This window comes from Copidosoma floridanum, unplaced genomic scaffold, assembly GCF_036245765.1.
Source record: "Copidosoma floridanum isolate Cflo_tuat_1 unplaced genomic scaffold, Cflo_Japanese_pri ptg000006l, whole genome shotgun sequence".
NCBI lineage: Eukaryota > Metazoa > Arthropoda > Insecta > Hymenoptera > Encyrtidae > Copidosoma > Copidosoma floridanum.
Window position 1 is genome coordinate 10,362,939 of NW_028321883.1, and position 16,465 is coordinate 10,379,403.

The 16,465-nt window shown below is 36.8% G+C and overlaps 1 protein-coding gene across 3 annotated transcripts in view; it reads right to left on the minus strand.

Moving 5' to 3' along the window:
• The window catches only part of msk (importin-7 msk), a 133,649-nt gene extending 117,473 nt beyond the window's left edge, over positions 1–16,176 (minus strand). The window contains exons 1-12 of one of the 3 annotated variants that reach the window (XM_089598333.1): positions 16,115–16,176; positions 10,307–10,584; positions 10,044–10,125; positions 9,716–9,866; positions 9,457–9,615; positions 8,730–9,077; positions 8,438–8,611; positions 8,192–8,337; positions 7,362–7,525; positions 7,165–7,284; positions 6,346–6,859; positions 5,664–6,207 (exon numbers count right to left, since the gene is read on the minus strand). In XM_089598333.1, the coding sequence (XP_089454459.1) occupies positions 5,664–6,207; positions 6,346–6,859; positions 7,165–7,284; positions 7,362–7,525; positions 8,192–8,337; positions 8,438–8,611; positions 8,730–9,077; positions 9,457–9,615; positions 9,716–9,866; positions 10,044–10,125; positions 10,307–10,390 (2,486 nt within the window). In that variant the 5' untranslated portion in view covers positions 10,391–10,584; positions 16,115–16,176. Of the gene's footprint in view, positions 1–5,663; positions 6,208–6,345; positions 6,860–7,164; positions 7,285–7,361; positions 7,526–8,191; positions 8,338–8,437; positions 8,612–8,729; positions 9,078–9,456; positions 9,616–9,715; positions 9,867–10,043; positions 10,126–10,306; positions 10,788–16,114 lie in introns of those variants that run through there. The other 2 variants (XM_089598332.1, XM_089598331.1) reach the window with 2 other exon arrangements.
• Between the last annotated feature and the right edge of the window lie 289 nt (positions 16,177–16,465).

Here is a 16,465-nt window from a genome sequence, read left to right on the forward strand (position 1 = left end):
CTAAAAAAACTATTCAATCAAAAAAAAAGAGTCGATTTTTGCAAATTTGCAGAAACTATTGACTTTAAAATAAGTAGCTCATACGTTTGGAACAAGTGTAAAATTTTTAAGAAGAAATGGGCTAAAATCAAGCCAAGCTGTTCTGAGACTAACTCTGACTGCCAATCTAAGATTGAAAAGGTTCTAGATAAACTCGCTCTTTTAACTCCTGTTTCTATTACACTTTTTCCTTTACCTGTTTGCCAAAATAATCTTTTTCTTTCTCAACTATTTGATTCCTCTGAACTTAATATCGCCTTAGAATACAAAAAAGACAATTCAGCACCAGGTTTGGATGGGATTACCTTCTACGACGTAAAGAAATTACTGATTAAAATTTAACTTCTTCTCTTAGATTATTTTAATGAAATGTTTTCTCCGGCTTATTTCCTGACTCTTGGTTGTAATCCTATATAGACTTCATTCCTTAGTCAGACAGGGTCAGATTAAGGCCCATTGCTCTTACATCATGCCTATGCAAGCTTTTTGAGACGATGGTTAAAAATCGACTACACTGGCGGCTTGAGCACAATGGCTTACTACCCTCCTCACTAAACGGATTTCGCAAAGGTAAGTCTTGCTTGGATAATTTAGCTCAGCTTACTCTTAAGGTTGATGAAGTTAAGGTTAAAAAAAAAAAAAAACAGATTTTGGCTGACTTTATTGACATCAAACGAGCTATTGATAATATCAGCAGAAGTGCTATTTGTGACAACCTAGCAGAGCTGGGCTGCCCTGGGCATACCTTTGCTAGCTTCCTCACCAGCATACGTCTCATTTTTTCAAAGGTTAATTTGGATGCTCCTCGTCTCGCATTCAAAGGTACTTCTCAGAGCGGGGTTCTTAGCTTGATATAGCACCACCAAAACCAGCTTTGATTCATTTCAACCGAAAAAATATCGTCCTTGCAAAAACTCATATTAAAGTGAATGATGTCATCATTTACTCCAGCGCATCAACTCGATTTTTAGGTTCATACTTGGATTATAGACTCAGCTTTTTTAAACATGCTGATGAAATCTATTACAAGTGCTGCAAATCTTTAAACGTCATGAGATTCTTGTGTTGAACATGGTGGGGCTCACACCCTGAAACTCTCCTTGTTATTTTAAAAAAGTCTTGTTAGATCCAGATTTGACTATGGACGAGTAAAGTATCGAGCGCACGCCCATAACGTTTAACGGCTAAAAACTTCTATAATACCATTAAAATAACTGCAAAAGAATTAAAAAGCGTAAAAAATTATTCTTTTATTTTTTAACAAAATAGACTAGACCAACGTTATGTTCGTAGTTAATTTTTTTTTTTGTTTTTTTTTTTTTACTTTGAATTTCAACAAAACTAAAAGTGTTCGCGATAAAGCGGAGAAAATATAATTTCAAGCAGTAAGATTGGCCTTGGGTTATGAAGAACTACTCCTAAAAAAATCTTTATAGCTGAATCATTTTTGAATTTTATTACAGATCGAGCTTTGATATTGGATAAAAATTTCGTTACAAAAGCTATTTCGATTAGCAGCTCACACACATTAAACTCCATGAAGTGCTCTTCAAACATACTTAAGAAGAATAATACTCTTCCATTTAAGCCCTTTCATGTTGCCATTTTTAATCTAGTTGTGCAAGATCACAGCATAGTTTCTTCGGGTTTTGCTCTTTTATTTGACTATGATTATAGTATCCAGTTTATCTCTATCGATTTCAATATTGAAGTAGGACAATCAGATTTTCCCTATCTCAAATTCAATCAATTTTTTGACAATCATGGTGCCATCAAAATTTTCACCTATGGAAGCAAACTTGAGATAGGAGTAGGATGTGCTTGCATATGCCCTAGTCTTAAATTTAGCAAATCTTATAGGCTAAATGACAGTGCACAGATTCCATCCCTGGTTTTATAAAAAAAAAACTTGGACAGAAAAACTATAGTTACAATTAACAGAATCAGAAGTGATCACTACAGCTTGGCTTACTCGCTAGCTAAAGTCAACATAGTTGAAAAATCTAAATGTCAATGTGGAGCTGAATATGAAGACATTAAGGTGGTTCCTATGGCTAAGAAAATGATTTATGATTGTTATAAAAATCAAATGACTGATTCTTCATGATGCCCCGAGTAAAACTGAATTTTTTTAAATGTTTCGACCGTCCAGTTTTGTAAATATACTTAATAGTTGAAACTTAGAGATGATAACGTAGGCTCTTATGTAAATACCGTAAAATTTAATATTTATTACTAAATAACTTTTAAACGTGATTCACCATTCATACGAGACTTGTCATGTGTGTAGAGAAAGTTGTAACGAATACAGAAGAAGAAAAAATTGAATATTCACCGAATGGTTGTTATGTAAAACAACTTTTATTAACACATAGTTATGTTCTGCATTCACATTCGGTAAATGTGACAATGTCTTAACTCTCAAGCGCAGTTAGCATGCGTCAATCAGCTGACCTAGCTTGGAGGTTATCCTAGCAATTGCCTCTGCTGGCTAAGCGCGACGTTGTCACGTTTCCGTTGCGTGTTCTGTCTCACTTGCACGAATCACTCTTTCTCTCTCTAGCCATAGGCACCACCTTAATCACGTACTCTTTAATTGTAATCTATATGAAAACCAAAGGACCCAACTCATTAATGATCTTCATGCTCTCCACATACAGCTTCCTGCCAATGTAGACATGCCAGTTTCTGAGTCCAATTTTAATGCCTGTAACGCTATTTGCTCATTTCTAAACATGTGCAGTTTGAATGTTTGATAAGATACTGTTATTGTATCGAAACTGGTGCTGCCTTCGCTCTTAACGCAAAAGATAGGTTAAACGGCCATTATCAGTACCACGGGGGACGCTCCATAAGATTACATGTAAAAGTGACAATCAGCGTCGTTCTTCCCTACAATATTATTTTTGGAGCGAATGTTTCTAGAAAATTATCAAGTGAAAATCTTGGTGAACGCAGCTCGCTCTCCTAAATTTGTGGGGTGCGTCATTGGTTGGAGTACAAGGATGGTAATGATGGTATTAAAAAATCCATTGTCAGAGAAAAGTGCGGAAGTGTGGATTGTCAGAGAAAAAAAAAAAAAAAAGAGAAAAGAGGTTTCGTAAAAAATTTTAAAATAATAAGAAATAGTATATTACGTACCTAGGCCAGAAAGTGGGGCTATTACTGGCCACGCTATATTATCGGCCGAGCCGAAGGCGAGGCCGGTAATGCGCGGTCAGATGTAGCCCCACTTTTTGGCCGTGGTACGTATACTTTTTTTCCTTACACCTCCGCCGAAAGTTCGTCACCATGGTTTTAGTTTTGTTAAAAATGAAGGTTTAAAGATCCAGTCAAAGATTTAGTGCATTATGCATTATTGTTGATCGATCGGTCGCTCGAGCAATACCACTTAAATGCACGTAATAATTGTCAGCTGACTCAGCCACACACTATCATACTCAAGGTTATGCGTTTGTTCATTTTACAAGCAATTATCCACTTCTGGCATTGTTTTTTATCCTTTGGAAATCGATGTACGCAGGATCTTTTTTTAAATTTGCACTGGGAAACACTGCATCAATGCTTAGGCTGTTCTCGGCTGTTTATTCATTAGAGATTCAACTTTTTCTTCAACGGCTCCTATCTCAGACATGTTATTTCGATTTGTTTACCTGCCTCTCGTCAGTTTTATTGATTGTCACGAGGGCAGCGCTACAGACGGGTTCACATCGCGAATTGGGATCGGCCATTCAGAGCCTTCTCTCGAAACTTTGGAATCACGCCACAACGCGTAAGCATAGAGAAGCTAGTGGCGCTGACAGTCATGAGCCTTCTCTCACCGTTTTTGAAACTCACCACTTTATGGAAATTAACCTAGGGCAGTGGCGCTAGTGCTATGGGGCCAATCCCAATAAGGGAGTGAGGCTGAAGTGTCAGAAAGTTACTGATTAGATCCGTGAATCTGTGTTATTCTCTCCACCACTTCTCTTACCCATGCGGTCCCAAAAATGGCGTCTTCATTCACACTCCTCTATACCTACTCTACTTATAAGTCAGAGTGGCAAAATCTGTTTTAAGGTGGCTCCTCACTATAAATCCTACAAGAAGAGTAAGCATACTGCAACACAGCTTTTCATTGGCTGTGGAGGTTCTTGACTAAAAATGGATAGGTACCTATAGTCCCTTCAAAAAAAGTTTAGTCACATCTACACGGTTGACCTATATCGTACAATACAGTGACCCGAGCAGACGTATGTATACAAAAAGTACATAAGTCAGCCCCGCATTAAATTATTTTCTTAGTTCAGCGTCTCATTTATTTTCATTATAATTACGATTCCCCACAACTGCTATTCATTATACGTACAACTTTCTGACCAATTCAAACTACGCGGGCTACCGCTCTTCGGTGTAGCAGACGCCCCACACTTTTCATCTGTTCCGTGACTTGCACAGTTATCTACTATTTTCACAAAATATCCTATAAAACCCATGGTAATGTCCAAGTACCTGAATGTCGTTGGAAAGATTCTGATTTCTTATATCTGCTACACAGTTTTCTATTAAGAACTACAGTATCTTTGCTGAGATATCATACAACCTGCGCCACCAGTTTGACGACCCTCCATAAGAGGCTATGTTACAGAGTCTATTTTCCAGTTAGTTTTGTTTAACAATTTTGGTGGTGACGAGGTCTAAAATTTTGGGAAAAGACTCCTTGCACCTTCAAGAATCATCCTTTAAAATATCATTTAATACTCCAGTGTTTTGATTTAGTGAGGAGCCACCTTAAATTCACTGCATATCATTCTTTGAAGGGAAGCAGTATTTGCAATTTCAACAACCATTTAATACTTAAAAAAATTTCATTTTTCTTAAAATAATATTATTTATAATTGTATTGCTAAAATATCTTTTACGTGCTCTTTCTAACGGTGTCCTTTAACGTAAAAATTATTACATTACTTACAGGGAAATAAGCACAGGAATCAGAAATGGTAGTAAGTCAGTACTTTCTAAAGTGTTAGTTTAATGAGAAACCTTGACTAGGGTTTTAAAGTAAGTAGATCTGATTGATTAATTGGCATGTCTCAATAAATCGACTTATTGAGCTAAACTATGTAGCGAAACTGGATATTAATACCAATTGCTTCATTCTACTTCTGATAAAAAAGACGCTACTGCAACTAGACAAAGTTAACTGTAAATAATTCGCATAAAAAAGATTAAAACGAAAAAAAGGAAAAGGAAATGAAAAAATTTTCTATGGTACATTACGCACCTAGTGAACGACGTTAATAACATCCCAGATTTCACATGAATGAACTTTGATATAAAATCTAGCATTTCTTAACCTTCGAAGGTAGTGCGTTATACGATTTTACGTTTCCTGGTGCTAGGTAAGTAAAAGATTTTGACTTACGGAGCACCAGTACCGTATAATATTTCATTTCTGCATACCCCCGTTAAAAGTGCTTCATATCTACTCTGTTCCAAAATAGATAATGAGCTCTTTTGACGAGGGTATGCAAGTTAACCACGATTATTTACGTGAAATCTAAGAAATTCTTTATCTTGCTCACTAGATACGTAATAGATGTACTATTAATCATTGTCTTGTAACTTGATTAAGCAGAGCTTACCCAAGAAAGCAGTCCGTGTCGTGGATCCACTGTTTAATGAAGTGTGAGGCAATCGGTTCAGTTGACTGACCTAAGCTTTCCTGCAGTCTGTTCATCGTTTCAAGGCATAAAGTTGGATTGTAGTATAAAGCAGCAATTACTACTTGCAAACACATAGTTCTTAATTCGGACGTTTTGACCTCACGCGTCAGACGATCAAGCACGAGCTGTATTAGTGGCGGTATGCAATTGTCAATGTGGCCCTTGCACTGTAGGATTATGACCTCAAGAAGTTTTGCTGCATGACACTCAGGATCTTCTCCTGCATCACCTGTCAGCACAACCTTGCACATATTAAATATGGCCAGAATGTGATTATCATTTGATAGGAAGGCAGGTGTGTCAATTGTAACATAATTATGCAGGGCTGGCATCATATCCGTAAAGTAGTCAAAGCCATCCTTCTGAAAAAGCTCGTACATTAGTTCAAGCACTTTCCACATGTCATCAGATATCGACTTCGCTGTTAGGTCGTATACAAGGGACAATGCCTCTTCGTAAAACTCTACAAAAAAGTTTTCAAGGATGAAAAAATACAGACAAAAAGCATTACTCGAAAAACTTTGTTCTGTTAGTTAATTTAGTTATTGTTTATAACTATTATGAAACTTGGAAATACCTCACAAAATTCAAGTACAATTACCTATCACACTGTGATTAAAGATGTGTGCAATAACTTGCAAAACTATTGGTTGTAGTTGGCTCATTATTATGGGCTCATTTGCCATCACAGACACTAAAGTATCGATTGTGTTTAGTAGCCCCATTGCAGTAATAGCTTTTTCATCACTACCTTCATCCGTTTCCAATACTTGGCTGAAAGTAGTTGCTAAATGCTGACATATTTCGACTGCAATAGGCATCAGTGGATCAGGATATGTGCAAACTATTTTTTGCATGACAGTTGTTAAATCGTCATTTTCAGTCAATCTAATAATACTTAAAAGTTCCATTGTAATTTGTTTGATATATGGTTCAATGTATTTCTGTGCCTTCTCTTGCATGTTCAGCAAGCTTTGAAGTGCTATTGCTGCTTCTACTTTAACAGGAAGATCTTGATCAGTTAATAAAGCATTAGTAGTTAATCTGACAGCCTGTATCAATATATTTTCTTGTTTAAATTTAATTTCAGCAAAGTTATGCAATACCCAACAGGCCTAAAATAGACATACATACACAAATTTTTATATGTATATATATATATATATATATATACATTACAACGATTTTTTTTTACCTGGTGGTGCATGTTACTAGGGCAAGCACTGGGTCCGAGGGACTCGTACTTGCTTTGATTGGATGCGCACCAGATAAAAAAAGAATTGTTCTTACTAAAAGCAACTAAACGTTAAAATATGGTAAAAGTGCCCAAAGTAGAAGTTATTTTTTATCATAAGTTTATAAAATACTAATAATAAAGATTATAAATATCAAAAATAACGTTATTAAATTGGGATAGTACCCTTGTTCTCATGTGACCATGTGAGCTATTAAATTCAGGAAACACATACTGAAGAAGTAATTCATCCATCTGTTCTTTATAAATGTTTCTCTTCAATAAAATATCGGCAAGCGCTCCAACCTGATCGTTAATAAAATTGGTCATAGGTACATTTGTAATCTCGATTTATACAATTTTCAAGTTTACTTTTAATATACCATATGTAAAGCTCCATCTTTTTGTCTTGCATCAGTATTTGCGCTGGTCAAAACTTCCATACTCAATTGCATTGATTTCTCCAACATGTCTTTACGTTTTTTACAAGCAGAGTTTAACAAGGCCTGAGCTGCAGCTACAGGAGATATATAGTCTTCGAATATATCTGTAAGAATGTCATTTAAACAAGTCTACAAGTCTAAGGGTACACATATATAGGGGCTTAAACATGTGACGCTAGACAAAAGATGATTTACCATTTTAACAGCATGGGTTTTCAATTTTTTTACCTGGTTAAGTTTTTTTTAACCATTATAAAAATCTATGTGAAGTCTTGAACCATTAGACTTTGGTACCTACTACTTGGACATGATAGATCATTTTTTTCAGCTCAAAAGAAGTGTGAAGCATGTGAAGCGTAGTTTTTGTACCATGCACAACAAGTACACTTTTAACGCGCAAATGTGTAGTTGATGTACGTTTACATCCGATTTGCGAACGACGTTTATTTGCTGAAGGGGCTGAGTGCTACTTTGCTTCTTTGGGCTTACTTTGCGTAAAAGCTCCAAGGTAAGAAATTATTAAAGGAAGCCTTTGAAAAAAAAAAAATCCAAAACATCTAATTTTTTTACTCTCGCTCCATTCAAGCTGAAAAGGACTCAAGGATCATGTTCCAGCAATATATAAAAAAGTCAAATGGTTAAAAACTTCAGATAAATTTTTATAAATGGTAAAAAAAAAAATGTTTGATGTAATTAAAAATCCTGAGCTATTTAAATAATAAATTATCTTGTACCTGGCAGCACTCATAACTAATAAGAACAAAAATAACCTAGTTTAACACGAATGTATTCGTATGGATCTGTATTCCATAACTCTTCATCAGCTGCTGAGTAAGACATGAGAGGAAATATAACATCGCGAATAATTTCGAACATATGAGGTTTCAAAAACTTCCACGAAAATGCATGGATAACTCTTCGAGGGAAAAAAGATAAGTATAATATAGTTATAAAACTAAATGCATGTCAAAGTATAAGCCTTTATGCTATAAAAAAAATTTTTTTTTTCAAGTTACCCTTGATCAATGTAATTAATAGAGAGTTGCAAAACTCTAGGTGAAACATAAATTTTTCTTCGATATTGGTCTAAAATTTTCAGCAATACTTCGAGTATACCAGCACTAAATGTTTGCAAGTACCATTCTGAAAATTCTTTATAATCTTTGTTCACAGAACCTGGACTTCCATATCTAAAATTCAGTAAACGGATAAAATAATTCCATACTGCATAAAACACTTTGCCAGGGTTTGAATGCCACAAAATATACGAAAGTTTACAAATTAGAAATAAAAATTTTTTTATCAAACCGTTCAAAAATTCTTTGAAGTATGTGCAGTGCCCATTTTTTACATTTCCACCATGGTAAATCAGCTCGTTCATCATCATCTAAATTAATATTGTTTGTCTCTGCCGGTACACCTCTATCAGCAACTTGACGTACAATATTCATCCATTCAGAGAAAGTTGATTTTGAAATAAGATCAAGAGGGAGTGTATATTGAGTAAGCGCGAAAAATATTTTGAGTATCTGTTTCTGCAGAAGGACAGATTGTTCAGAATCATCAGGTAGTAGTCTCAAAATCAGTTGGTAAATCATAGGCAGTAAAAGATTCATAGCTTCATGTAGTGGACCTCGATCTTCTGCTTTTTTGTACCTGTATAGCCAAGGATTTAGCAAAAGCAGTAAAAAACAGTATGTTAAGAAACAGAAGTCAGGCTGACACGGGTGTCATAGTTGTAATATTGGGTAACTCCCATAAGCTGTGGTTCAGCAAGCTGTTATGATTTTTTTTCATTTTGAAAGCCAAGGTAGTTTATTCACATTACTTCACTGTATCAGCAATTTTAAATTTACTTTTTCAAATTACTTTACTAGTTTAAACAAAAAGAAAACAAGAGCTAACAGCTGATTAAACTACACTTATTAATAGATGTTAGAATTTACCACTAATGTGAGTCCCAGTCAACAAAACTTCGTCTCTGAACACATCAGATATAACATAACATTGCATATAAAACATAGATGCAGCTTACTCATAATTTTTAACAAACTGATAAAGAGCCAAAAGAGCTCCAGGCCAGCAAGTAGCATCTGGATTTTGAAGATATATAGTTATTTTATCAACGATCTGCGTCCACCTGCCAGGAAAGTCGTGCTTGACAATATTACTGATACATACAGCCAACTGGAGCCTGTAAGAAAAAGCACATGTACAAAGTAAAATAAAATAACTACGTACAAAAAAGGGTAAGACTAGAGGGTGGTTATAAAGAAAAAAAAAAAAAAAAAAACCTAATGAGTTCAGGAGCGTGTACAGTGGCATCAACAATGGAATCACGAATCATTGCCCTGTCTTGTTCATGGATACTAAAAGGCACAGCATTGTTCTCAACTTCCCGATCAGCCCAGTTTGTGATGACAAAATTCTTCAAGTAGATAACACCTACAATACAGCAGAAACCTTGGTATGAGCAATTTTAGATAGACAAGCGCTCACAAACATAAAGAAATAAAACTACAACATTCATCGTTTTCCATTTTTGGGAGGTTTTCATCAATATGAACTTAAAACAGAGCCTTACAGGGTATGAAAAAGAAAATTTGGGACGAATCAACTCACCAGCCTGCCTCACAGGCATATCGATGTCATTGGACATAATGACCTGAAGGAGACCTGGGGCGAAGCCGATAATTTTGTGAACCTAGAATTAAAACAGCATGGTGCCTGTAGTCAGGCTTAACATCTAAGAGGGTGCAGACATGATCGTTGCAGCCGCATTGAATGTGCGGTTAGGTATCAAGCACGTGTGGCTACCTACTAGCTGGCAGTGGCGTCTGCGAAGAAAAAAATCGCTCAGACAAATTAAATGGGTGCATGCTCACCTGGTTTAGCTGCTCTTCGGCCTGCTTCTGCTGTGCATGGTCAATGGTCCCCCTCAGCAGCTCCGTTAACTTACGCGGATCCATAACGCAAAATCGCTTTTTTCTACCTATAGCTGACGTTATTGTCGCTGTTACCTTTTGCCGGGCTTATATTAAGAACTTATGTTCGCCTCCTCTGAATCCAAACTTCCCGAATGCCAAAAAACAGAACTCAGAACTTGAATATTGGCGCTACTCATTGAGGAAACCAAACGTCCGCATTCATATTCATCTGAAATCTGAATTGCCGCTTTGTACGCTAGAGGTAGTGATGGCAGGGACTGGACTGGTGATTACGCGGGCCTTAGCCTTAGGCCTTTGCGAGCAAAGTTTGCACGCAAAAGCGGTAAGAGCAAGAAATTCGAGGTGATAGTGTGATACCTACTCGTAGCGTAGGACAGGTTTGAGATCTCTGGTTTGAGTAAATGAGTTATTGCCAGCGTTGGGTTAGGCGGATCCAATATCAGAACTTTTTCCCTAGATCGTATATATAGCTATACGATCTAGGGAGAATGTTCCGTCGAGCAGACAGCACAGCAGTGAAGGGGCATTGCCAAAGACACGCGGGATTAAAAATTGTAATATTAATAACACAAGTGCCTATCACCCAATGACTCGGGGAGCCTACTGGTCACTTTATTGAACAATATATTATTAATTAATAGCACAAGCGCGTATCATCCAATGTCCCGGGTCCCGGGGCGCTTACTGGCCACACTATTTAATAATAAAATTACAAATAATTAAATGACAAAAAGTTAAATAATATCGCAAGCGCCGATCGCCTGATAACCCAGGGTGCTGCTTGTGTTTAATTAACATTTTATTATTAAATAGTGTGGCCAGTAAGCGCCCCGGGTCATCGGATGATAGGCGCTTGAGCTATTAATTAATAATATATTGTTTAATGAAGCGATTAGTAAGTGCCCCGGGTCACCGGGTGATAGGCGCTTGTGTTAATAATTAAAATTTTTTTATATAATAGATGGCCAGAAAGCGCCCTGGGTCATTAGGTGATAGGCGCTTGTGTTAGTAATTAATATTTTATTATATGACAGAGTGGCCAGTAAGCGTCCCGGATCGTTGGGTAATAAGCACTTGTGTTATTAATATTACAATTTTTTAATTTTCGCGCGTTGTGGGTACCGTCTTTGGCTGCAGTGCCCCTTCACTGCTGTCTGCTCAGCGGAACTCTCTCTAGATGCGGTATAGCTATATATACGATCTAGGGAAAAAGTTCCGATATTGAATCCGCCTAACCCAACGCTGGTTATTGCCGCATGATGGTTTTTCCCACTACTTATAAGGCTGCAGTCACATGGAGCGCAATAGAGCAGGATAGAATTGTCTCCATAAAGGGCTCGGGAACATGGAACCGCGTAATGCGTAAAGCATGTCGCGTATCGCGTAAAAGTAAGGAAGGTTAGATATACGCCACTTTGTGGTTATATAGAAAAGGCGTAAAAGCCTCGCGTATCACGTAAATTTGAAGTAGAGGGGAGTTGACCAATCTGCTGTCTTGTCAACAAAAAAAGCTTTCGAAGTTCTTAACGCAAGTGAATTCTAACCTGTATATATCAAAAAAAAGTTTTCTAGTATATACTTCTGTTTTTTTTTTATTTGAGAGCCGTTAATACATTTCACACAGCTTAATCATTCACACTTCTTACTTTTTCTTTGTGATATTGGGTTATTGCATAGGTCGTATAGACTTTCCACAATTTGACCAAAGTTCTTACGATTTGTTTCTCATCTACGTCAGAAATTCGATTAATTATACAATTAATACTTTAACTGTTGTTGTTGACATTAGCTGCTGACTGTACTTACAGGTTGCGTACTTTATTTACGCTTTACCTGAAAAAATTTGTCATCGTGCACATGGGTATAAAAATATGGGCGTAATTTTATTTTTGTCATGAGTGCAAGCGAGACAGCATGTGAAAAGCCAACGAAATAATTGCTGTGATGGGCTTAAAAACACTTACGCGCGTATTTTTTACTCCCGTGTGCACGATGACGAATTTTTTTGCGTAAAGCGTACCTTACCTATCTTTCCCTGGGGTCGTACCATGTAACTATTTTTCAGTACATCGACCTATGTTATAACATAGGCCTGCAAAGCAAAAAAAGTTATATGGTACGGCCCCTGATCCCATAATTTTACGCGATACGCTTTACGCTTCACGCAGTTCCATCGTTCCATGTACCCGAGCCCTTAGCCCTTACGTACTTAAGAACGTATAAGACCCCCCGGCAAAATTTGAATAATGTTTGAATCCTAACTTTCAAAAAGAGTCCTCTTAAGCAATAAAAAATTTTTTTTTTAATAGTTTTTATGAAATACCATGGTTAAAATAAAGTTTATTCATGATATAAGACGTTGAATAATATTGTATGATTATCATGTTAACATCGAACGGTTGGTAAATAGGGTCGCTCAGATAACCAAATAGGTATAACAATATTTAACAACGAAACCCTGGTTTTATTTATCTATTTTTACTTAAGTAACAGTAATTATAATATTTCTGTTGCAAGCTTATAACATTTTTTGGATAATGGATTGAGTTGATAATATTTAAACTCAAACAGAGTTGAAATTTTGCGTAGGTCTTCAGAACATAAAACTCCATGTGACGATGTGACTGCAGCCTCAAAAAAAAAGGTTCCTCCACCATCGGCTTAGCAAGTGACGCTTCCGTTTCCGTCAGACAAAAAGTGCATTATGCACATGGACGCGGAACAGTACGTTGCGTCAGAGTATAGCTGCCAATTGTCATGAGTTTAAGCGGGAATAGTTTGATATTCTGTATTTAATAGAAATTATTATCGGATGACTGTCCTTTTTCGGCATTTACTGACAGCTAACACTGCTATAAGTACAATCACACGTGAAAGCATTAAAAAATCAAGCTAATTATTATGTTAAATTAATATTTCGTTGACTTTCGTTGAGACGTTACGTCAAGTTGTGCATCCATGTGCACGATGTACAGTGGAGGCCGTTTCTCAGTCAAAAATTTATAGCTATTAATATGCCTATAATTTGTAGATATAGTTATAGCTATAACTACGTATAAAACAGCTATAATAATGTTTAAAATTCAGCTATAAATATAGCTTTAAACTACAGCTGTAAATTTTTCACAAATAATAAATAAAAATTAGTTAAAAATCAGATTTTTTCATTATATATCGTTTAGTACAGGTGGTATCATCCGTATGATATCAGTAAAACTGGGGGCCTGAAGTATTTTTGAATAAGTAGAAAAAAAACAAAAAATCATGTGCAATTTCAGGTTTTTTATAAATTGTTTAAAAATACTTTAGGCCCTCAGTTTTACTGTTATCACACAGATGATACCGTCTATTTGGATCGATATATGTTGAAAAAATTTGATTTTAAACTAATTTTTATTCAAAATTTGTGAAAAGATTACAGCTGTAATTTATAGCTATATTTATAGCTGAATTTTATACATTATTGTAGCTGTCTTATAGTTAGTTATAGCTATAATTATAGCTATAACTTATAGGTATAATTGTAGCTATAAATTTTTAACTGAGTTAATTCGTTGAGCGGGAAGTATAAAATTAACCAATGAAATAGGTTATGTGATCAAGTCAGCCAATGAGAATTAAATATTTGAATTTCCCGCTCAACGAACTAAACGGCTTCCACTGTACTTTTTGTCTAACGGTAACGAAAGCGTCACTTGCTAAACCGCTGTTAAGAGAACCTTTTTTTCTGATGCAGTGACGTTCCGTTGGCTAGCTACTTCCGCAGCCATGTCACTGCGGCGTAAAGGTCAACGCAGGGAAAAAAACATATAAAAAAAAAGACTGCTCGTTCTTATCGTTCATATGGCATACATAAGGGGTGTAATCCGCAATCGCCGCCAGCAGTAACATATGTAAGACGTGACAACGTTGCGTGGTTGGGGGCGCTACTGTCGATTTACTGGTGATGTGATCCGCAATCCCGCCAGCAGTAAAGCAGACAACGTCGGTCTACTTGCTCTTTTTCGTGACATTTTTGCTGTGATCTTGCGCAATCCCGCCAGCAGTAAATCTGTTATTTCCATTTTTCTTTTTGGCACTTAAAACTTTTTTTTTTGGTCTGCGTGTTTGTTTACGTCTAGCACAATATGCTTTGTTTAGAATCAGAAAATGTCACGAAAAAGAGCAAGTAGACTGACGTCGTCTGCTTTACTGCTGGCGGGATTGCGGATCACATCACTAGTACATCGGCAGTAGCGCCCCCAACCACGCAACGTTGTCACGTCTTACATATGTAACTTTGTAACTGCTGGCGGCAATTGCGGATTACACCCAAGAACAATATGTCTAAAGGCTTGAGCACATGGAACCGCGTAAAGCATGAAGCGTATCGCGTATCGCGTAAAAGTAAGGAAGGTTAGACATACGCCACTTTGTGGTCATATAGAAAAGGCGTTAAAGCCTCGCGTATCGCGTAAGTTTGAAGTAGAGGGGAGTTGACCAATCTGCTGTCTTGTCAACAAAAAAAGCTTTCGAAGTTCTCAACGCAAGTGAATTCTAACCTGTACATGTCAAAAAAATATTTTCTAGTATATACTTCTGTTTTCTTTTTATTTGAGAGCCGTTAATACATTTCATACAGCTTAATCATTCACACTTTTTACTTTTTCTTTGTGATATTGGGTCATTGCATAGGTCGTATAGACTTTCCACAATTTGCCCAAAGTTCTTACGATTTATTTTTCATCCATGTCAGAAATTCGATTAATTATACAATTGATACTGTAATTGCTGTTGACATTAGCTGCTGACTGTATTTACGCTTTACGCGAAAAAATTTGTCATCGCGCACACAGGCACAAAAATACGGGCGTAACTTCATTTTTGCCATGAGTGCGAGCGAGACAGCATGTGCAAAGCCAACGAAATACTCGCTGTGATTGGGTTAAAAACACTTACTTGCGTATTTTTTACTCCCATGTGTGCGATGACAAATTTTTTCGCGTAAAGCGTACCTTGAATAACTTTCCCTGATTCTATAATTTCACGCGATACGCGATACGCTTCATGCTTTACGCAGTTCGATGTGCCCGAGCCCTAAGGCCGCAGTCACATGGAGTGATGAAGCATGGAGCACAATAGAGCGAGCAGGATAGGAATTTTTCCATAAGCGGCTGTGTTAAGTCTATTGCGCCACTTAGTAGGGCTATCCTGCAGCGCAATAGACTTAACACAGCCGCTTATGGAGAAATTCCTATTCCGATCGGAAAGTTAGCAGGGCTCCCACGCTAGTAAGCTGGGGTCTATGTGTGTTGCCTAGGTGGTACCAAGCTAGAATTGTAATGGGGCTCTGGGTGTGCGTTAACTGGGGACAAGTAAGTTATCGTCTACCTAGCTTTTCCTTGCACGCATCAAGAGATTCGAGAGCAGAGAGGTAAATACATACATATATATATTAGGGGACAGCTGTATAACTGTGTATATTAAAAAGTAAAGCTGTAATTACTCATATTAAGTGTTAAATACGAAGATTTACTCAAGTTTCAATAATTTAGTAAACTACTACGGGTGAGAAAGAATAGCGTTAATTGTTGTTAAATTTAAAAAGAGTTCGTGAGTAAATAAAACTTTGAAGCGTGGAATGATCAATGAAGTGGGAGTATTCAACAATGAGAGTAATTTGCAAATAAATTATGTTAATGAATGTCATTACGAATTAGACTTATATGCATCACCTACACTAATTACTAAATTTTATTTTCATACCTCTCTTTATTTTTCTAACCCTGTCCTTTATAGGTTAATTGGGATGCCAACATTGGCTCCACATAATGCCCCATTACACTGCGCTATCTACCTCTATGTCTTTGCCCTGGTTGGACCTACCCACTTGCGGGGCAAGGGGGAAGCAGCGATGAGTGGAGTCAGTGGAGACTTGGCATCGCCACACGGGTCTCTAATGTGTGAGTGTTCATGTACACACATATATACACACATCAGGTGGTGTGCACTCCGCAGTGTCTGTATCTGTACTGTCTGCTGCGTCGGTTACGGCAGCGTATATGTATATTTGTAATGTATTTGTGCTCAAGATGTAAGTATTTAATTTTTATTCGT